Genomic DNA, 24,539 nt, shown 5'->3' with positions numbered 1-24,539 from the left:
TCAAAAAGCAGTGCTTCTCTGTAAGTGTGAGGTGTGGCAAAGATGTTTTTATTGGGCACACAAACATGCACACACACACACACACACACACACACACACACACACCCCCACACACACACACACCCCCACACACCCACACACATGCACACATAAATGTTGTTGACCCATTTTAGGTAATTATGTCACCTTTTATTTAAATACGTTCATGCTAAGGGAACCCATATATTTTAAATAGATTATTGTGCTGTGAACAAAATAGTTATATGGAAAAAGGTGACATAACATTAAAACAGGGTCAGCATTTCTTATTTTTGTGTGTGTAACACTATGGCAGCTATAAAGCTTTCATATCGCAAGCTCTGTGTGGTATGAACTAATCTTTTTCCTTGCCGAATAACACAGACACATGAAAGACATCAGCAAAAAATGTGTGCATAATTTAGTGTTATAAAACAACACACACACACACACACACACACACACACACACACACACACACAAATGTTGGGTTTGCATGCTTCTTGGGGACATTAGGTTACATTATATTCATTTTTGGAGATTGATCCTAGCTTAAACCATAGTCACTACTTGCCTAACCTTACCATAAACCTTAACCAAAGCCCATTTTAACCCATATCTTAAGTTTAAAGGGCCCATATTATGCTACTTTCTGATCTATGTTTAACACACAAACCTAGCATATTTAGTTCTTCTCTCAAACTGAAAACACTCTCTTGTACCTTGTGATATCATTTGGTAATACAGGATGTGCTTCACTGTGTTTTAAAGTCTGTACACCTTTACTAGAATCATAGGGTTACTTAAACATTTGTGAATGAAACAAAACACAACTCTGGGTATGTTTTTGATGAGGTAACAATATTCTAACATGACCAAAAGCTCACATTATTCAGTTTTGCATAATATAGGATCAACTATGCTGATGATCTAATCATAAAGAATTTACATCATAGAGACCTGATTTTGTCCCCATAACGTAGGCAGGCCCCCTTTATGGGACTATTTACAGATTTTAGACCCCACAATGTGATAAATACCTGCTCACACACACCTCTTCATGGATGTCATTTTGTAGGAAAAAAAGGACTTTATAACTCCACTCAGCCGTTCAGAGCTGATCCCCTCCTGGCTCCATCAGCGAATGATCCAAGCACATAGACACCAACACAAAACACACACAACATGCACACAATGTACACACAAATGCGTCTTCACTCACTGAATCATCTCTGGGTTTATCCTGCTCTATTTTTAGCTGTGATGTGTTTAAATGCACAGTTAGATTGTTTTGGCACCGCAAGGGGCTTGTGGTTTTACTATGAGCAGTGGAAACATCTGGATTTCTGCTCCATCTGAATAAGAGACTATTTATAACTTCATGGAGAGGGTTCAGGCTTATCTGAATACTCTTTCATAGTTTTTATAAGGACAGTAAACCAAAGCCAGAAATAGCAGTTATAAATGGAACAACACTGATGTAATGGTGCACTATGTAACTTTTCTGGTGGGGGGCCATAACCCATTTATCTCCAAGGTGATAAGTTTAATGCCATGATGTGGAACATAATGCAGTACATTGGTATTAGCTTCCTGTTGCATGGAACATTTTGAGAACAGTGTCCCATTCAAAAGATATATTATTTTGTTTTAAATTGTTGATTACTATGTCGACGGTCCTAGATTCTCATCATTCTGAATCCCATGGATGACATACATCTCCACAGGTAGGTAATTCCATACAATTTTTCCTTCTGTTTTTTCCTTGATGTTGTGAACTTTACAAATGAATGTAGCCACTATCAGTTACAATTTTCAACTCTGTCTTTCTAATAATTGCAATTCGCACTCAGCCAAAAGAGGTCACTATTGTCCACTGTCTGACACTGAGCCTAGGTTATGCCTTAGTCACAAAGACAATATGAACTTATTCACCCCTGCAGAAGGTTACAAATGCAGAATGGGACACCAAATTATTAAATAAACAGTTTTTGACCAGACCTATTTATTCCTTCATCTCTTCAAATACCTCAAATACCAAATACTTTGTGTGACGCTAAATGTAGGCATGCTCTGTCTGAGGTTTGTTAGGCTTTTCTGTAATACATGATTAGAAAGAGATGGTTTAGCTGTAACTACAAAAGGTGAGATGATTTGTGCTTTTAAACAAGTCTCTCACACTTAAATTTACAGTTACAAGATAGCTAGCATTAACCAACATTTTTTTCAGTTAGACATTCCTGCTTTTTGTTGAAAATCAAACACCTAACCAGGACCGTGAATGTTTGTTTTGATTTTTTTGGCTCCTAATAATGTGTTTTTGAAATCCATTTTGGGGTTTTTTCCCTTGAGTTTTTATATCTTAAACCTTTTTTGGTTGTATTTGCTAATGTGTGCATTGTGTTGCCATGGTAACTGCTGAAGATGAACACAATCAAGTATCAATAACTAAAGCTTGTTTAATTGCTGAGTAAAAACATTCCCTGTTCCCTCACCTTTGGATTGCTTTGACAAATGAACTACAACTATATATGCCACTGTACAGTAAAAGCATCTTTTTTTCCATATAGACAAGATAGGTTTAATGCCATTCCAGACAATACAGTAATATCTCCATTTTGACAAATAGCAGAGAAGATACATAGTGCATCTTTAAAGTGCATATAATGTAATAATAAATGCAATACACGTCAGCATTGTGGTTCAGTGTATATTTTTTAATACAATGTCCAAAATTTTCATCAGTGTTTGCAGCTTTTATGTAATTCCACAAAAGGTTATATTAACAAGAATATAATATAATATATATTTTTTGTAACAGTTTCAATATAGTGTTGGAAAAGTGTTAGGTTTTGACACAGGTTTTTGGGTTTTGTTTTCTGTCCTGAGGTTTTCTGTGTCCAGTCATCTCTGTGGTCTAGACTGCCGCACTAATCACTGCTCTTTGATACAACACCCTGTAATGTGTATAGTGCATTTTTATGGCTGTGTTGTGGTTCTCTAATTAGGTCTGTATTTATCTGGTTTAATCCACAGACATTTAACACTAAACAACCATCTGTAAAACTCTAAATGGATTCATATGTTTCATCTCAGCTCAAAAGCTTCGTCCTTTTGACCCTTGGCAGCTGCCGTAGTTCTTGTTTCCAGATATTTTTGAAGAGGAAGGAGTGATTTTAATATCAGCAGCTGACATCAATGTGTCACATTCTTTTTGTAAAATTCACTGTTCCAAATAAGAGGAAATACATTTTGTATAGCCTACTTTGTCTAAAAAGTAGTAGTTCAGTTACATTTAATGCTGCTGTTACTATTGCTACTAATACTACCACTATGACTGCTGCTGCTACTACTGCTACTGCTCTTGCTAATACTACAACAACCACAACTACTACTACTACTACTACTACTACTACTACTATTACTACTACTGTCACTACTACTACTCTGCTATCTCATCACCATCCGGTTTGCACATGTCTAACTTTGGCTTCAAGTTCAAGGAGAGCTGAGTTGTATGTTTATTATGACAGTTTTATACTAAAAACAGGCCTATGTTTAATGTTCCCTGTAACTACAAAAGAACCACAAATGCTATAAAAAGCTCAAATGAAGCTTTTATTATGATGTGCTAGTATTGCGGTATCACTGCAGTACGTTTTCCAGTATGTGCGATGTATAATAAATAATAATTCTTCATTTCTCCTACATGTAGCTATTGTAGACGTACTATATTTACTCTTTAGTAACTCTTCATCCTCTGATAAGTCATTGTCAAATAATTGGTATTGATTGTGGTCACAGCTGCCCTGGGGCATAGTGGCAGAGAAATGGCTGAATGGTATAAAGCTGGTAGTAAGGACTGATTTCAGAAGTTACCTTATAGTTGTACGTATTTTGCTTTTTTTCCATATTTATTTTATAACAACATGACTAGCTATCATAGTTGACTTCATGGTATTTGACACATTGACTTATTTATTTGCAAAAACAGATAAGTGCCATTTAAAAAAGTAATCTGAGCCCTGCAGTTTACTCTCTTGGTGTAGTAAGACAACTGTATTTACTCCAATCGAAATACTATTTCATCCCTTTTTGATCAGTTATTCCAGTTATCATTTTATTGATAATATCTGCAGTCTAAAGAAAAATATCCTACTTTTTGTATTTTTTTCAAAACATAGGCCTATCTATTTTAGCAATGGAACTCTTTACTGGCGACATAATAGTGACTTTTACGCACGTTGGTTGTTGTGCGCCAGCCTGCTTGTGTTTGCTTGTTTCGACATTAAACCAATAGACTCCCCGTGCACACAAACCCCCAACGCGCGCCCTCCTCACAGCTGCGCGACCTCAGAAACACCACGCGACCCGGGCTCAGTTCACGCCAGACTATAGTTCACTCCACTCGAGATTTTTGACCTGGTTTAGTTTCTGGCAGCGCGCGTTTCCTTCGTTGAACTCAGAGGAAGTGGCGCGCTGATTTGGACATTGCTCCATTGTGCTGTCCCTAGCTTTCGTGTCGCTATCAGGAAAAGTCACTCTCCGCCCCCACTCTATCCACATCCTCCTCTGCGCTCCGAACAGCCAACAAACTTCAAGGAAAACCCAATTCTCACCACGCGTTTTGTTGACATTACACGGGGATAACGCAACATCGCTCAGCCAATCCAACGTTTCTTTTACGCACGCTGCTATTCCACGTAAGCCCACATCCTTCCAATTTGCCAAATCAAGTTTTTGGAGAGATAGTTCATCCAGGAGTAGGAAGCCAAGGGGGCAGTTCGCACTGTAGCGGGCAGCGGATGATGAGGCGTGGGCATCGGAGCGCGCCTTTCTCCGCTGATTTGACACCGAGACGATGTGGAAGGAAGAATATGAAAATCACTTTGACTTTTTGTTGCAGCTCCTGTAAGTTTTACCGCTAATATTAACTTTACAGATTTAAAAAATGGTATAGCGCAAAATAGTTGGACTGTCATTACTGTGGGCACTGTAATGCGTTATAATAATGTTTATAGGGTGACCACCTCAAATTGTAGAAGAAAAGGCACACATTTTTAAATGTGGTGGGACACGGACTTGGGAAATTTAAGTTTATTGATAATAACTGCAAAACAATGTTCAGTTTTTAATCAATAATGAGAGATTGATCAGAATAGCAATAATCCTACAACCCTGAATGCAGTAGAATGCTCTATGTGTTTTAAAAAAAAATCTGAATTAGGTAGAGAACGAAGATTGCAAATTTGTTGTTGTTTCTTCAAATCTTCAAATAAACTTATTTTATCTATAATCAAAGTGGAGGCTTTTAAAAAATATTTAGGCTAAATAAAAGTGAGAAAGTATCATGTATTCTGTTTCACCAGTGTACTATTTGTAACACAGAAGCTATTATACTCAGGACTTTGTGCAATGAAATAGTTTTGAGGGAACTTCACGGCCTCATAATGCTTTTGAATGAAAGAAAATTCTAGATTTTTGTGTATTTATTGAGTAGTAAGCAGGTTATGATATTCGCACTGAATAGATGACATGTCAACAAACACAAAATATTAAATGAATAAGTGTCATCTGAAAAACAAAGATCATGTGCTGGTTTGAGCCCAGTTTAGTCCTGATGAACACTTGGGAGGGTCCTGTTCTACTCCTGGTTTAATTTCAGATTTGGTCTCTGTTTATTCCCAGTGTTGATGTGGTGTGTGAATGCACCCTTAGAAGCCGTTGTGACTTTAACATACATGAAATACTGTATTTTGTCTATTATGTTCACATTTAGTTGTTTTTTTTCTTTTTCATAGACTATATCTCACTGCCTTTCGCCATATTGCACTTATTTTACCTAGTCCTAAGCCTGCACAAACACAGAGATGGTTATGCTTAACTGATGTGATTAAGTGTTGTCTAGACTGTATTTAGACAGAAAAAAAAAACAATGAGGATAACTTGAGCACATAGCATTTGTAATGATGTGTAGAGATGGTGTAGACTTGTGTACATAGTTTGTTCTGGGGCTATAGTGACGCATTGGCTCTCAAGCTCCTACAAATGTTTGGATGGAAATTGTTAACTCTTTTTCAGAATCTAGTCAATACAGTCTGATGAAGTGAAACGTCTTTGTTCTGGGGTGACAGTAGCTCAGCTGGTATGGAGCTGGAGTGTTTGTCCATTGATCTGAAGGTTAGCGGTTTGAATCTCGCAATCGACATAAACATTATTGGTTGAGCGGTAAAATCCACTGACCCACATGTTGGTGGTGAAAACCTAGCCCCCATAAATGAATACAGTTGTTGTGTCCTTGGGCAAGACACTTAACCCATCTCAATTCAATTCAATTCATTTATTTTTGTAACGCCCAAAATCACAACAACAGTTGTCTCGAAGGGCATTCATGTTTTGGTTGATGGGGGAAACCGGAGTACCCGGAGGAAACCCATCCAGACACGGGGAGAAACATGAAAAACTCCACACAGAAAGGCCTGGGCGACCCGGGGATCGAACCAAACCCTCTTGCTGTGAGGCATGAGTGTTGCCACTCAGCCACCGTGCCGCCAACACACAAAAACAAAACAACAGGAAAAATCGGCCAGGCGAGGAGGAGGAAGACCAGACGAGGAGGAGGAGAGCCGGGCGAGGAGGAGGGCCAGGCGGGGAGGAGGAGAGGGTTCAGCTGTCATCGGGGCTTCTGAAAGAGATACACTCCACAGGGGGAGTGGGACAGGGGACAACATGTGAATAGCATTGCCGATGAGAAAATAGGACAAAGCAGAGGATAGTGCTCAGGTTGCCATACTTCCCCCAGCTAGTTATCTCCTACTGCAGCCTGTCTTATCCCGGGTTTTAATGTCCCTAACTCCCTCACTATGTAACCTGGTCATATGCTATACCGAAGAGGAAGGTTTTAAGCCTGGTCTTAAATACAGAGACTGTGGGGGCCTGTTTAACATCAGCAGGGAGTTGATTCCATAGCACAGGAGCTTGGTAACTGAAAGCTCTCCCTCCCACTGTACTTTTGGACACTCTAGGAACCACTAATAGTCCTGCATTCTGAGAGCGGAGTGCTCTGTTTGGCTGGTACGGGACAATAGCATCTTGCAGATAGGATGGGGCCATACCGTTTAGGGCTTTGTATGTCAGGAGGAGGACTTTGAATTTGATTCTAAGCTCGACAGGAAGCCAGTGCAGATATTTTAGTACAGGACTGATGTGGTCTCTTCTTTTAGTTCCTGTTAGGACTCTGGCTGCTGCATTTTGGACCAACTGGAGGCTCCTTATAGTACTTTTGGGGCAGGCGGCGAGCAGAGAATTACAGTAATCAAGTCTGGAAGTAACAAATGCATGGATGGGTTTTTCAGCATCGTTTTTAGGTAAAATATTTCTAATTTTAGTTATATTTCGCAGGTGAAAGTATGCGGTTTTACAAGCTAGGTTTATATGGGCTGTGAATGAGAGATTTTGATCAAATAGGATTTTTTACAGTAGGGCTAGAAGCTATACTCACATTGTCGAGTGAGATTATCTGGTCCGACAGAGAATCTCTTTGACCTTTGGGACCAACGACAATGACCTCTGTTTTTTCAGGATTTAAGAGCAGGTAATTCAAGGTCATCCAGGTTTTGATGTCCTTCACACAGGCACTGAGTTTATCTATTTTATCAGTCTGATTTGGTTTCATTGATAAGTACAGCTGAGTGTCATCAGCATAGCAGTGAAAATTAATGCCATGTTTTCTGATAATGTTACCCAGTGGCAACATATACAGAGTAAATAGGATTGGACCAAGCACAGATCCTTGTGGAACACCACAGGCTACTTTAGAACAGGGAGAGGTGCTCTGGTTTATACTAACAAACTGGTACCTATCTGATAGATAGGATTTAAACCATTTGAGGGTGGTCCCTCTGATTCCAATGTCACATTCTAAACCTCTGCAGTAGAATATTGTGTTCAATGGTGTCAAACGCTGCACTGAGGTCCAGTAGGACCAGGACTGAACCCAGCCCGTTATCAGCAGCTAGTAGTAAATCATTTGTTACTTTAAGCAGTGCAGTCTCTGTGCTGTGGTGAGCTCTGAATCCAGATTGAAATTTTTCAAATATATTATTGTCCTGCAGGTGGCGGCAGAGCTGTTTCACCACCACTCGTTCTAGAATTTTTGAGAGGTACATGTAGACGCCCCCAGTGTCTGCATGTACTGGTGTATGAATGTGTCTGTGAATGGGTGAGTGGTTCTTTCATGTCAAGCGCTTTGAGTGTCTTGATGGTGGAAAAGCCCTATATTAAAATGTGACCATTTACCATTCTGTGTTCCTCCATCTACACACAGACGTTCAGAAAAGACATTATCACAATGTTATTACAATACAATTATACACAGTCTGTCTTTCTCTATTTTGCAATGATTATTTGACTTAAGGCCTGTCACGGTAACAAATTTTGGAGGAAGATAATAAGATAATAATACTGAAACTATTTTATGCCACTGATACAATTAAAATACAGTCAGAAATTCCCAATAAACCTATTTTTACAGACAGTATCATTAAAAGACATTAATGAAGACATAATTATCCATAGATGTGACTTTTTCAACCGTCTACAGCTCAAATCTTAGCGTATTACAACAAAAATGACAAAAATCGTCCCACTTTTGCAAAGAAAAAGTACCCACGATAAATACAGTGCCCCAGAATAAATCATTCCAGCTTTATTGAACGACGAGTCGATATAGTAATTATTGTGACAGACCTATTTGACTTCATATTTTCTTACTTCACTGTGCATGCATTTCATGGTTGGGTGCAACAGTGGGTCAGAGTAACGCATAACAAGAAGGTTGGCAGTTTTATCTCAGCTGTTATCAGTTTGTTGTGTCCTTGGGCAAAACACCTCACCCAGCTTGAAAAGAATGTGGAGTGACTGGGGAAGCCGCAAGGCTGTTAGCGAGACTGGTAGCCATTTCTTTGCAATTGCGATTTCATTTGTATTATTGAGTACATACTGTAACCTACTCCAGGAGCAGTAACACTGACAGAAATATGAACTGAAACCATTACAAGAACCTTATGAATTTCAGAACGAAGTTGTAGGGGTCTAAACTGCAGGTAAAAGATGATTCTATAAAAAGAGGATATATGGTTCTTTGGGGTAGTAACAGTTGTGCTTTGTAAAACATTTTGCATTTTCTCTTTCTTTTCCTTATTTACACAAACTTAAAATAGATGTTCCACTGGCTCTTCCTCATCGTGTCCAATGATTTGCATAGATTTGTTTTTTGTTTTACTACTTTCTCGATACTTGTCTCCATCTAGGTTTTACAAGTATGGAAAATCAGGACCGTTGCCATAGCAATTGACAATTTAAACCAAAATGAATATACCTTATACCTTTTCAGTAGTGAATAGTGAAAAGTCCTAAAAATGTCATCTATTCAGCTTCCTGTTATATGCAACATTTTGAGGACTTTTTAACGTTGAAAAGATGTAATATTTTATTTAAAATTGTTAATCACTATGGCTACATTTAACAGTGCAGTGTCCTGCCTGCTACTGTCCTTAGGGATGCACCAATAGTTTTTTTGTTCTGATACTGATGCCGATATTTTCGCTTTAAGCATCTGCCCATACCCAATATCAACCGATAGTAGGACAGACTGAAAATATGATTGCTTTCCTTTAAACACAAATGACTTATGGTAAAAATGATCCAAATGTGTTTTGCAAATGTTATTTATCATTTAAAGTAACCACGGAACAGCTTTGAAAAAAATACAAGTTCAATATTATGAAGTGTTTGGGACGAACACTGGGCAGTAAATCATCTTAATACATCAAGAAATAGACCAAATAGACCAAATTTGGATATCGATTAAATTGATATGTTAGCACTAATATCCAATCCATCAAAACGTATATCGGCGCAGATATCTGATACCAGCATTGTACAGGTGCATTCCTAACTGTCCTGTCAACCATCCACTGTTAAGAATCATTACTTACCTCACGCAACCAACTCATAAACTATCCCCTTATAAAATGGTCATTCTTACTTTGTGTAAAACACTTTAAGAACTTGTGGAAGGAAAACCCATAAAAATAACAGAATGGCCCAATGCTACAATTACTGATAATCACAGTGATGCCCCTCCTTCTCCCCACACACACACACACATGCACACACACACCCCTACATACACATGCACCCCCCCCCCCCACACACACACACACACCCACGCACACACACACACACACACACACACATTGGGTGTACTTTCTGAGGACATTACATTAACTTACATCCATTTTCTGAAGACTGATCCTAACCTTAGCCATAGTCACTAGTTGCCTAACCTTAACCTAAACCATAACCATAATCAATTGTAACCCATCATGTTGTTGATCTAATAATAAAGGATTTTCGTCATGGGGACCAGATTTTTGTCCCCATAAGGATGGTCCCCGTGATGTGAGTGTATATACAGATTTTGGTCCCCACAATGTGATAAAAACACACACATAGACACATATATGACTATAGAGACACACCTTTTGCAGTGGGCACAGAGAGATTAGTCCTGGTGAGTCAAAGGCAGGCTCTATCTTGCTCCTTTGTCTCTGCAGTGACGCAAACTCCAACCACAGTCTCAGGCTTAAGTTAATGTGGCCTCAGGATACATTTTTTGGAGTCAGGCACATTTATGAATGAAGACACCAAAAAACTAGCACTAAGTTTAAGTAGTGTTTTGCGAGTTTGTGTTTTTTCTTGACTGCCCATTTGTTTGGGCTTTTGAGTTAAGAGGCCAATCCTCTCTCAGGATGAAGAAATGGGACTTTAACTTTTTGCTAATTGGGATGATAATGGTTAGTCCACTTTGTCCGCCAACTCTAAGGTTGGAGGGTAGACTCACACTTAGACCAAGTTCTGTTGTTGTGTCCTTAGGCAGGACAATTTCATAAGTGTTGGCGATGATCGTAAGAGCTGCAGTAGTAACTTACAACCAGTGGAGTGAATGAATGCAAACTACAGTGTAGTGCAGGGGTCACCAACACTGTACCCGTGGGCACCAGGTCGCCCCCAAGGACTACATGAGTCGCCCGCAGATCGGTTCTAAAAATAGCACAACTCACTAATAAGCTGTATCTAAAATTTATTCTGTCACTATTTTTTTTAACACCCTTGCATTTATATATATATAAAAATGACAATGTCTTAAAAATATGTTCATTATACGTGAAGTTTAGAAAAGTTAAGGTGAACTCTGACCTACTCAGTTCAAAGGTTAGTATTGTGCGCGTGACAGACCAGTGCTCATCTCACGAGCGCTGTGAAGATGCAAGCTGAATGCAGTTTCTTACCCCAAGAACATGGCAGAAAAAAATTATCACTTTCACAACGAATTTTATAACTGTAAAAGAATTCTGCGTGTGTCTCATCTGCGGGGCAACTGTGGCGACGGCAAAGCAGCACGGCATGAAAGGAACACTTCACTACGCATCACAAAAGCTCCATGCTAACTCCCCACGGTGACGCGCTGTCATTGTTGATTGTGAGAAATCAGTAACGTGATCAGTGTCTTCACATAGATGATTATCATTAAACATTATTAATACTGTATAACTAAAGGCAAACTGAGCAAATTTGCTATTTCATAAGAGCATATCAAACTGGTCGCCCTTCGTATGACTCAGGGGCCAAGAAATAGCTCTCAGTTTCAAAAAGGTTGGTGACCCCTGGTGTAGCGCTTCGACAAGCCTTTAAAACATTACAAGTGTATTATTGTTTTTATTCAATTATAATAATGAATATCTGTATTGTTTGTGTTCAGGAAAATAATATTGAAAGCCAGTTCATGTCTTATAAGACAGAATAAAATGATCAATATGAGTAAAAGGAAATGATCAATGTGAATAAAATGAAAATGCGATTGCATTAACACTATACACACTATAAATAAACTCACTATAACACAATAAATAAACTCTAAAATCTAGTTTCAGGTTCCATATGAATGATCAAGAAATGACGTGAAGTAAAAAGTCCTGTAAAATGCATGTAATGATCACTCAGCCTCATACAGGAAGTGTCCCATAATCACATCTGCAGAGCATTTGTCCTTGTGCTGTGGTCCTGCCCTGTCCCAGAGGATACACACACATTCAGACGCACGCGCACACATTCACACACACACTGTGCTCTCTGAACCCCCATGTGCAGCCTGTCCTGTCTGTGTCTTGTGAGTAGCTAATGGCTCCTCTGGGCGATTCTCCCGGCAAAGTCAGGTTCAAAGATCACAGGAAGAAAAACAGAAAACTTTTAAAGAGTGAAATGATCAGCTACAATAAGGCCATATGATGAGAGGGGGAGGGGGCATAGGGATGAGCAAGAGGATCTAATTTGAAGTCAGACTGGGACCACATAAAAAGTCATATCATTGGGCTTCAGGATGATTAAAAAATTAGGACTGCCATAGTGATTAACAAATATAACAAAACATTAGATATTTTTAATAGTGAAATGTCTCATAATGTCAGGAAGCTGAAACCCATTAATACAGGCTACTGAATGTTGTACGTACATAGCATCATAAAAGTTGTCTGTATAAGGTAGAACAACTTTGGAAACATTTTTAATTACAAATTTTCTGACAAATATTGAAATTACATTTGCAGTATCTTCTGCCCCAGTGGCATTAAAGGATAGGTCAAAGGCAGGGGACACATTTGCCTACACATGGGGATAGTAAAGGTTCACAATATGATTTAAACATGGGAACATTAATATTTGAGAAAAGATTGACAGTTGAACTGCTGAACTAATCCTTGAATCACATGAATTTCAGAACATGTTTCAAGGTGTTGTCAATATACTAAATGTTCACATCATGATTTTTTTGGAGCCTAGATGACAATTTTTATTATATTACGATTCTTGCTCTCTTAGTATCTTCATGTTGCCTTTAGAGTGCAAGTACAGTATCTGCTTTGGCAAAAATACAAAGTTTACAAAGCCAGTTTATAAATCTTATAAATCTTCCAACTGAACCTAAAACAGTTATCCTTTATTTTCTTATTACAGTTATTTATTCCACATTGCTGTTTACCCAAAGCACTGTTGTGTATTAAATTATTTCCCTTTAATTATTCAGACCTCAGTAATGTCCGTTGTCTGACTTTCCACTGTCTCCATGGCAACCTGTAATCCTGTGTAAACAGTGCATAATGTATTAAATCTGTGGAGCTAATGCGATTGTGCTGATCAGATTAAGAGAAGCATTTGAGTCATTTGTGGACAGCGCTGACGAGGCAGGACAGGAACAGGAAATTATGACATTTACGGGTGGACCACAGCACTGCATTCTGTGTCACACAATTTAGTGGGATATTTTTACCCCTACTTGTTCACAAAGGGGGGATATATGCTAAAGAATTCATATGACATATTTCTATCAGAGTTTGACAATATATTGAATTATTGATAATATTGTGGATGTTGTTTAGAAGAGCAGAGGCCCCCCAAAATATCCATATAATGAAATAGAAAGTGCTAATAATTATACCATTATATAATCTCATTACAGCCTAATCATACAGGCTCGTAAGGTAAAGAGCTGTGGCTAATCCTCAAAGCATTTACATGTATTTACTCATATAATGCTCCAGTGGCCTGTACAGTCATGTATTACCTCGATCTGTTCCTTTATTATTTGGAATGTGGTAATAAAGTTGCAATAGCTCTGCTCATATCATGAAGTCGTCATGTCCCCTGAAGTAACTTTCTTCTCTTCCGATGCCTCGTTAGAGCCCCCCGATGACACCCTGTGGAGTACTTATGTCCGATATATTTGTAAAATCCAAAGGTAAAAATGAAACATTGAAAAATCAGTAACCCCATGAATAGGGTTGGATTTAACAGAAGCAATCAAACTTTTATAGTCGTCACATAGCTTTGCCTGAGTTCTAACGCTGTAATCACATGGCTAGTTATGTCATTCAGGCAGATACAATTGATTATAGATGTGATTTGATTTTTAATTTGATCTTAGAAAATACCAATTATCTTGAGTTATTTTTGCCTGTCTCGTGTTAAGTCTTTACTGTGTGAGCTCAGTAGATTCTTGGTCCAGTGTTTAGTTCAGAGCCTGAGTATCTTAATGACATTGCAGTAATTGTCTGTCATCTGATCCATCGCTCACACTTGAAGTCCATTATGCTGTGATTAGTGCCGAGCTTTTGTGTGTGGTGGTGTGGAAAAATATGATGGGAACATTATAAAGAATATGAGTAGATGATGATAAATTATAGGGGTAGAATAAACTAGGGTTGCCAAAACATGATGTAGAAAATCAGATACTAATTGATTCTAAAACTAATATCAAAACTAGATACTAATTTTAAACAAGTATTGATCACATAACTGGATACAATTCAACGTTCCCTGAACAGTTTCTTCTTGAATTTTATCAGAATCAGCCATCTGTCAGTCTGCCCCAGGGCAGCTATGGCTACATTAGCAGTTTACTACAAGTGAATGAATAATGGCTACAATGTAGCACTTTGAGAGGCTTTGTCGAGCCTGTAAAGCACAATACAAGTGCAAAAAATAAATAAAAATAAAAAAATAGCTTTTTAAACAGAGTACTATACACCAAAAGAAATAAGAATTAATGCTCCCTTTATATGGATTATACAGACATAAGATAACATTTGTAATTAGACTTGTGTGTTCTGCAAAGCCTTAAGGAAATGTATTTAAATGTTATTTCAGTAAAATTATCGACTGCTATCAACATAATTACATACAACATAATATCGACTCTTTATCACTACAGCTATATATTATAATTTTCCCTTCAGGTTTGTCATGTGACCAAAATGCCTCATTGAAGCTCAAGTTGTTTGAATCATTTTTACACAAATTACTTTAATAGAGATAAACTATGACAAATCTAACCCAGAGCCCTGTTATGTAAGTGTCATCGCATAATGGCATGATATGATTTTTAAAAGTGTTTTGGTTTAAAACAGAGGAGCACATTGTCAGACAGGGCCACACTGAAAGCTATACTTGTTAGTTTCTCTTCTAAAAGGCTCATATGTCATTCGTTTGAAACACTAGTGCTTTAGGGCTATAACACTGTCTCCAGTCCCATCTCTTAAGTTACATAAGAATATTTATGAAGAGTATAGATGGATATTTAGTGTGGTGATAATAATAGGGCTGAACAATATGGGGAAAACTAAGTAATTGTGATTCTGAAGTACAATGGTCCCTTGTTTATCGCGGGGGTTATGTTCTAAAAAATAGCCTGCAATAGGCGAAATTGCAGGCTATAAAAAGTATTTTTTTTACAATTATTATATGTTTTAAGTGTGTGAAACCCCTCACCACACACTTATACACTTTTCTCTGACAGGCATTAATTTTTTCTCACATTTCTTCTCACATTGTTTAAACGTTCTCAAAGTTCAAACCTTCGTAAGTGCCTTTGTCGGTGCAGAACATTTCATCGACATTGTGAGTTTTTGTCAGGGAGAAAACTTGCAAACATACAGCACTTCAGAGTCACACTGTTAGAGATCAAACAATTATGTAAATTTTGCAAGCTGAACTCATTCTGTACACGGCACGGAGGAGAATGATTGACAAAGGTCTACAGTCCCTTAGCTAATCGGGAAGCAGAACACAGTGTGCATTCATACATTGTAAAAAAAAAAAAACAAACATGGAAAATTGCACTAAAAAAATCCATGAAACAACGAGGCTGCAAAAGGTGAACCTTGTTATAGTGAGGGACAACTGAATTGCAATTAGATTTTTGAGATAAATTTTTAAGCCTGACTAAACACCAAAACTTCCCCCACATCCACATTTCAAACAGAGCTGCTAAACTGGGCAGAGGGGTGGGGTCTGGAGGTATAAGGAACAGTGTGATTGGTCTAACAGGTGTCCACTCCTGCATCTAAGGGTTTGTAATCAGAAACACCTCGATTAAATCAGGGCAGTCCTGTGTGATATCTCTTAGTACTTGAAATTGCAGTGGCCACTGGAGGCAGCACACACTTTTTGACAGAATATAAACTGTTAATAAATGAAAACAAATGCATGCAAACAAGGTTGTTAGGTAAAGATGGACTTTGACTCAATATAAATATTAAATATATGATTGTTTTATATCATCACAGATTACATCGCACATCACCTTTTTAGTAAACAATTTAAATATCATGACAACACTAGAAAGTGAAGAGGATGCAGAGTTGGATATTTTTCGAATTACTGTATTCTTCCAATCCTTTGTCATTATAATGTTAAGTGTCTTTGGCCTGAGGTAATAGAAGCTCTTTTAGTTTAAGCTATGAATAAAATGAAATATATTTTGCCTTAAACCTTTAATAACCTTTAGATTATACTTCTCCAAATCCCTCCTCTCATCAGAGTCAAGTTATTCATTTAAATATCACACTTCTTATTTTCACTCTGTGCCAGAGGTTAACAGGCAGATTAGTGATTTAGCCTCTGCTTCAGTCCAGGATCACAGACTCACACTGGGTCACTTAAAGATGTTTCATGTCCCTCTGCAATTCAAATGCTAGTTTTGGTTGACCAAGAATGTAGCCCACATCTTATAAGGCTGCATTCACACTTGCACACACTACAGAATTGGGATTAAACCAGGACTAAACCAGGACTTAAACCAGAACTCGAACAGGACAAAAGCACATCAGGACTAAAACTGGGCTCAAATCAGGACCAAACCAGGACAAGTGTGAACATGCACTTAACCAGAACTAAACCTGGACTAATAAATCAAGGTAAACCTGTTCTGCTGAGACTGTACACTTTGTCTTCAAGGTGCACTCTGTAACTTTCTGGTTGAAGAGTTCACCATCTTCTTGTTTTCATGGAAATGTTATTGTCTTGAATGCATGTTTTCAAGTTTTTTGTTTGTTTTCCTACAAAACATCTGTAATTGAATTTAGATAGGTTTAATGCCATACCTTGGAACAGCATTAGGTAGGTGACTTAACTAGAACTAAAGCAGATCTGAACCAGGACAAAGACAGGTCTGAGCCAAATATTTCCCTAAGTATAGCAGGACTAAAATATATGAAAACTTGCTTTGATTGCAAATGAATATAAACTGCAGATTTGAATACCAATATAAAACACCTTATCCCCTATCATTATCACCTATGTGACTCATGTCTTTGTTTGAGAAACTTCCTTTGACTATTTTAAGTTCAGGTCATCATCTGGTTATGCAATTGAGTCTGTGTTGTACCTCTGCCTTTCTAGGACTATCTGTAGGCGTTGGATATGGACCAATATGTTACGTTGACTGAGCCTTTGATAAATAAAATACAGTGTTACCGGATTATTGGCATTATTTGATGGATTTAACATAGACAGTACTGGACGGTGAATTATTGTAAATTGAAAAGCCACAGCTTGTGTTAAAAGATGTTTTGGAGATCAAGTTTCCAGATTGAGATGTTTTGGACATGTACAGAGGAGGAATGGTGAATATATGATACAGAGGAGGAACAGAGAATATATGGTACCGAAGAGGGGGAGTAGATGTGAATGCATGGGTAGAAAGGTGCTGAGATTAAAGCTGGAGGCCCAGAGGAAGACCAGAGAGGATGCAGAGGATGGTTAATTCAATTTTAAGTTGTGTGTGAATGCTTTCGTCTGCTTTGCGCATTTGACTTACACAACTGGACATTATGTTTCTGTATATGTATTGCCTACCTTTTGCTATCTGTAAATTCCCACTGGCCCAAGTTTAAAAAGTATACTTAAAGAAAGGGATGTGTCTCTGCAGTTTTTGGTTGAGATGACATTATATTCAAACTATTTTGGACACTCTCCTCACACAGCTGCAGAGCCGAGCATAGACTTTGGCACAGATGTGATAGTCATTACGACACATGGGTCTGGTCTTATCTCTTTGTATTAGAGTCTGTTTCATGAGGTTTTGTAACATGTGTGAGTTTGTTTTCCCTAGGGTCCTGGATGTGCACATTTATGTCTGACCACTCTCTCTCCGCACTGACCAATAGCATAAAAGGTTGTTGTTAAAATGAATAAATGAAAAAACTGTATAGGTCTTTTTACTCAGGGGTCATCGATACCCAGATAGTAGGGATGATACAAGATCTAGTGAGATAAAATTGTCACAAGGTTGTGCACACATGTGGAAAATGATCTTGTTAGATGTATTGTTTTTACTGTGTTTTTACTTTTGGATTGGATAAAAAAAAAACTTACATTTCCTGAGTTACACCTCTAGAATCTATAGTACCAAAACAGTATATAAAAAGAACAAATAAACATTGCAGTGCAGTTCCCAACAAAACTGGAAACTGCACTGCACAATTTCTTTATTATATCTCATCTTGTCTTATTCTAGTGAACCCAATCTTGTGTTATGTCTCATGGAAATTGTGTCTCGTCCCATCTGTACCAGATACTAATTGATAGTATAACTAATATTAAAATGTATTTGAACAAGTATACTGAAAAAATGTGCTTATTGACCTTGCTCTCTATCTCTCCTCCCTCTCTTCTCCTCTGTCCCTCCAACTCTCTTTTTTATCTTCTTTGCTCTTTCTATTTCTCTCTCCTCCTCTCTCTCTCACCTCCATCTCTCTTTCTCTCTACTCCCTCTCTCAAACTCTCTGCCCTCCTTCTCTCCCTCTCTCTCTCCACAGTGATGCTAACCTGTCCGATGTTCTGTCTGACCCGGAGGACTGTGACCTGGGCAGCGTGGAGCGACTGGAGCGCGGCAGCACTGACAATTTGGCCAATGGTTGCCGTGTTGACACAGAAGCAGCAAAACGACTCGCCAAACGCCTGTACCACCTGGAGGGATTTAAACGCTGCGACGTAGCACGCCATCTGGGCAAGAAGTGAGTGAGAAAGAGAGTCAGGAGGGGTGAGAAAAAGGGATATAAAGAGAGCAACAGAGAGAAAATCATTTAATTGGTTATATTGGTGGTTATAAAGACCCAATAACATTAGGGCAAGAAAAAGATGAAAAACAGAACAAGGTTTGCAGTGGTCCAAAATTATTCCTCACTTATATTATGCATTCCTAGCATTGTCATTATTAACCATGACGAGTTTATAAGTGCTTTTCACAACTCTTAGAGGCCTGAGAGAGCTGAGTCACTGTAAGGTTAACAACAACTAGCATGCGAATAGTGCACCGGCATTACTTCCTGGTTTGCATATGATAAAAACGCTTTATGATTAGATACAGACCCTTACAGCTGCATGTACCGTACGTATATCTCTACTGGGGCAAGACAAATTTGACTTGATTACATGATAAATTGGGTACAGCACCTTTATCCTGTTACCCCAATTCCTATCATTTCAAACTTGTGATAAAATTATCTCATTAGCATTCAGTATATTATTGGCAACCCTAAAGTGTGATTTAATGTGTATTATTTTGAAACTACACCAACAGGTAAAGTATAATTCATCCAATAATTTGCCAGACTTTTTTTTTCCACAATGGACATCTAGAATTCAAATTTCTATATAAAAATAATGTACAAGGAAACGACAATGTAATTTTTTAACACTTTTCCAGCTGAATGTTTTCTGGTTATGACTAACTCTGACTTAAATATAAAGCCAAAGATACAAATATTAGTTCAGGACCACCCCTTGTTCTCTTTCTGATTTCACAAATTAATATTACATGTTATGCCATTGAAACTTGTCATTAAGTTACTAGACAGACAGCCAAGCAGTGTCTCCATCTGTGAAGTCGACCACTCCTTTTGTGGTTTTCACTTTGGGGAGACGTCCCTTTGTATTTAAAGACTCCGTACAATTATAAAAGAGTTGATTTCTGTTTATTGCTTTGAGGTTGATGGGTTCATGTTTATGTCTCATCTGTGTTTATGACCAAAGGGTGGAGTGCTCCTTTTTATCTTTAAAGAAATATTTTAAAAGAGAACATTTAGAATTGTCAGCTTTTGAGTAAAAATATTGCATTGCTAGTCTGTGCCTTAAGTATTATCATATATTATTGGGAGTCAAAATATTATACTGGTGTAAACTTGACCTAATCAACATTCAAACTATTTTATTTCAGTAGTTTGATGCTTGGCCAATATATTTTAAAATTAAACTCACATTTCATTATCATTTCACGTAAGTGATACAGTTTTGTTCATATAATTTTACCATATTATCTACTTATATTTGAGTAGTATAAAGTGAACTCGTTGTCCTGTCTTGTGCCTGCAGTAACGACTTTAGCCAGCTGGTGGCGTCAGAGTACCTGAGCTTCTTTGACTTCACGGGTCTCTCTCTGGACCGAGCACTGAGGTAAAGCTTCGTAAACCCTGTTCACACTCGCACTCCTGTTTGATCAAAGGTAGGACTTACTGTAAATATAAGCAATTCTACCACTGTAACCTCAATAACCTCAATAGCATAATACCGCTTTGTTATACAGACCTAAAATTAATGTCTTATTAGTAGTGATCTGATCTTTACCATTTTAAAAATGTGAAAAACAAAACTAGTTCATTTTAAAAGGGTTACAGTGGTCCAAAATTATTCCTCACTTAACTTATGCATTTCGGGCATCCTAAATATTCACCTTGATGAGTTTCTAAGTGCTTTTTACAACTTTCAGTGGCTATTATGATATTTTGCTGTGATGTTAAAGCTAACAACAACTAGCATGCCATTGCACACTTCCTATAACATTTTAAAATTAGATGCAGCATGCAGTAGCATGCAGTGGTCTTCCTTTGAACTCAAGAGCTACTTATACAGTATATCTGGACTTGGACACATTTTGCTCAAATACATGAAAAAATCTGGGTCAGGACCTTTAATGGTACGGCAAATACTTCCATCTGAGTGATTTACTGTATTGACCACCATTCTTCAGCATGAATACATGTTAGATAGATGATAGAGGCATGTATCTAGAAGTGACAGCATAACAGCATCTATTTGTTGTGGCTTAAATTATTGTTTTGTTTTGTAGGAACTTCTTGAAGGCGTTTCCTCTGATGGGGGAGACTCAAGAGAGAGAGAGGGTCCTGGTTCATTTCTCTAAACGCTTCTGCCAGTGTAATCCACAGACGCCCTCCTCACAAGGTGACACCTCTGCATATACTCTAACACATACATGTTTTAGTATGGGTTTTGTTACGCATAAAACTGCCAATATATTCCCAGCAAAATAAATAAATCCTCTTTTTTATTGTTTTATTGGTAGTTTTCAGATTATAGGATGTGATTATGTCATACTCCCAGATGGGGGTAAGAGCGAAATTATTGATTACTTTGTACTTTGCCACAAATTGTCCCAAACGTAAATGCACAAGTGTTTGATCATTTCTTCTTAATAATAAAGCACTGGATTTATATAGTGCCTTTCAAGATACCCAAAGTGCTTTACATAAGGATTAAACAATGAGGACTATTGAGTTACAATGTTTTAATGCACTGATGCAGTGTTTAGAACACTAAACTGCTTAAAACAGTGTAACATACTCCTCTTCATAGTTTAATCTGCTTATACCATGGTCCCACAAACAGAAAATAGTTTACTTTTAAATCTTACAACCTTTTGGCTGTCCATGGATGTTCAAGGCATTACGGTAGTTATTTATGTTTTAGTCAAAGCTATTCCCTCCTAACAGTAGTTCATTTGTTTAGCCGTTACTATGGTGATGCTCACAGGAGAGTGATGTAGAACAGTGACTAACTGTTGCGGGACTACTTGTACAGTTATACAAAAATAATGCATGGCAGTTAGCATTAGAATTCTTACTGACCATGGTATAAATTTGCATTATTCATTCACTCTACACTCAGTGGTGGGAAGCTACTATTGTAGCTACAGCTGCCCCAGGGTAGGCAAAAGCGAGGTTTGCCAATCTGTGCTGTCGGCTCCTCCGGCAAAAAACAACGCTTAACACATTCATGCTAGGCAAGGCAGGTGAAGTGTCTAATCTAAGGACACTACGAAAGCACACAATATATTTGTAACAGTGAGGATGACTCACAGCCCATAGACTCTAGTGCCCTTTGACCTCTTTGAGTTTCATAAAGAAGAAGAGTATAATTAGAGTCTTAATCTGCTGGAACTGCAAAACTGTGACCTTCACAAACGCACACTCAGCGATAACAGGACAAAACACAGGAGTAGGATACAACAATGTGTCTATGTAATGTGCTTGTACAGGTTTCTGTATAACTAAATGCCCAAAGGATGTCTATATGGCTGTTCTATTACTGATCAGTCAGTTTATTAGAACTATAAGACAACAATTAATAGTCACATTTTGGATATGATTTACAGTGGGGCGAAAAAGTATTAGGTCAGCCACCAATTGTGCAGGTTCTCCCACTTAAAAAGATGTCTGTAATTTTCATCATAGGTACACTTCAACTATGAGAGACAGAATGGGTAATATATTTGGTCACCTACAAACAAGCAAGATTTCTGGCTCTCACAGATCTGCAACTTCTTCTCCACTCGTTACCTATATTAATGGCACCTGTTTGAACTCGTTATCAGTATAAAAGATACCTGTCCACAACCTCAAATAGTCAGACTCCAAACTCCACTATGGCCAAGACCAAAGAGCTGTCAAAGGACACCAGAAACAAAATTGTAGAGCTGTACCAGGCTGGAAAGACTGAATCTGCAATAGGTAAGCAGCTCGGTGTGAAAAAATCAACTGTGTTTGCAATTATTAGAAAGCAGAAGACATACAAGACCACTGATAATCTCCCTCGATTGGGGCCTCCATGCAAGATCTCACCCTGTGGGGTCAAAATGATCACAACAACGGACCTAGTGAATGACCTGCAGAGACCTGGGACAAAAGTAAAAAAGGCTACCATCAGTAACACACTACGCCACCAGGGACTCAAATCCTGCAGTGCCAAATGTGTCCCCCTGCTTAAGCCAGTACATGTCCAGGCCCATCTAAAGTTTGCTAGAGAGAATTTGGATGATCCAGAAGAGGATTGGGAGAATGTCATATGGTCAGATGAAACCAAAATAGAACTTTGTGCTAAAAACTCAACTTGTCGTGTTTGGAGGAGAAAGAATGCTGAGTTGCATCCAAAGAACACTATACCTACATTGAAGCAAGAGGGTGGAAACATCATGATTTGGGTCTGTTTTTCTGCAAAGGGACCAGGACGACTGATCTGTGTAAAGGAAAGAACCTCCTTCCATCAGCAAGGGCATTGAAGATGAAACATGGCTGGGTCTTTCAGCATGATCCCAAACACACCGCCCGGGCAGTGAAGGAGTGGCTTCGTAAGAAGCATTTCGAAGTTCTGGAATGGCCTAGCCACAGTCTCCAGATTTCAACCCCACAGAAAACCTTTGGAGGGAGATGAAAGTCTTTGTTGCCCAGCGACAGCCCCAAAATATCACTGCTCTAGAGGAGATCTGCATGGAGGAATGGGCCAAACTACCAGCAAGAGTGTATGAAAACCTTGTGGAGACTTAGTGTAAATGTTTGACCTCTGTCATTGCCAACAAAGGGAATATATAATAACTTTATATAATAAAGTGCTGAGATGAACTTTTGTTATTGACCAAATACTTATTTTCCACCATAATTGCCAAATAAATTCTTTAAAAATCAGACAATGTGATTTTCTGGATTTTTTTTTCTGATTTTGTCTCTCATAGATGAAGTGTACCTATGATGAAAATTACAGGCCTGTCTCATCTTTTTAAGTGGGAGAACTTGCACAATTGGTGGCTGACTAAATACTTTTTTGCCCCACTGTATATAAGATAGGTCAATAGACAGATACACACGAACAATACAATCTGTGTAAAATTAATGAGGTCTATACAAAGTAAGAAAAATTAAGACAATGCAAACACATTTAACAGTTTTATATATTTTGCATCAAAGCAATACGTAAATAGATGGTCTCTCTGTCACATTATTAAAACTAAAAAACTCAAAATTAAAATTGTAATGTCAAATAGTATACTAATATAACCAAGTTAATGAATCTGACCTTTGAACTTTGAGTGGTGTTATTGTTTCAGATGGAGCCCACACTTTGACCTGTGCTCTAATGCTGCTCAACACGGACCTCCATGGACATGTATGTACTTATTTATGATACTCAATTAATGGTGCAGGTGTAACCTTTCTGGAAGAGAGTCTGCCATCTGCATGTCTCTAAGAGGATATCATTGGTTTGCCCGGAATATTTTACAATGTGACATTAAACATCTCAATAGAAACAAGTATATGAAGCCATCTGGCCAAGTTACGGGCCAGATGTGTGGAGAACCTAGTTCATTTACAGTAAGAGTGAATGTTTTTAAATATATATTTTTAGCAGTAAAATTAAAGATAAGAGAACATTTTTTTCTCCTATGTTGAGGAAATTCCACTTGCAAATGAATAAATGTCAGTTACTGTGGAACATTTCAGGCAAAACAAGCAGATAGCAGCCTCTTGTAGAAAAAGTTACATAGTGCACCTTTAAGT

General features: G+C 38.0%; 1 protein-coding gene across 2 annotated transcripts in view; it reads left to right on the top strand.

Annotated features, from left to right (window-relative positions):
- The window catches only part of psd2 (pleckstrin and Sec7 domain containing 2), a 288,837-nt gene that overhangs the window by 254,108 nt on the left and 10,190 nt on the right, over positions 1–24,539 (top strand). The window contains exons 1-5 of one of the 2 annotated variants that reach the window (XM_033974419.2): positions 4,468–4,929; positions 18,732–18,929; positions 20,287–20,367; positions 21,041–21,153; positions 24,089–24,147. In XM_033974419.2, coding sequence (XP_033830310.1) covers positions 4,880–4,929; positions 18,732–18,929; positions 20,287–20,367; positions 21,041–21,153; positions 24,089–24,147 — 501 coding nt within the window. In that variant the 5' untranslated portion in view covers positions 4,468–4,879. Of the gene's footprint in view, positions 1–4,467; positions 4,930–18,731; positions 18,930–20,286; positions 20,368–21,040; positions 21,154–24,088; positions 24,148–24,539 lie in introns of those variants that run through there. The other variant, XM_033974418.2, reaches the window with a different exon arrangement.

This window comes from Periophthalmus magnuspinnatus, chromosome 10 (genome assembly GCF_009829125.3).
Source record: "Periophthalmus magnuspinnatus isolate fPerMag1 chromosome 10, fPerMag1.2.pri, whole genome shotgun sequence".
NCBI lineage: Eukaryota > Metazoa > Chordata > Actinopteri > Gobiiformes > Gobiidae > Periophthalmus > Periophthalmus magnuspinnatus.
Note: the sequence above shows the minus strand (reverse complement) of the source record. Positions and strands in the feature narration are given on the sequence as shown.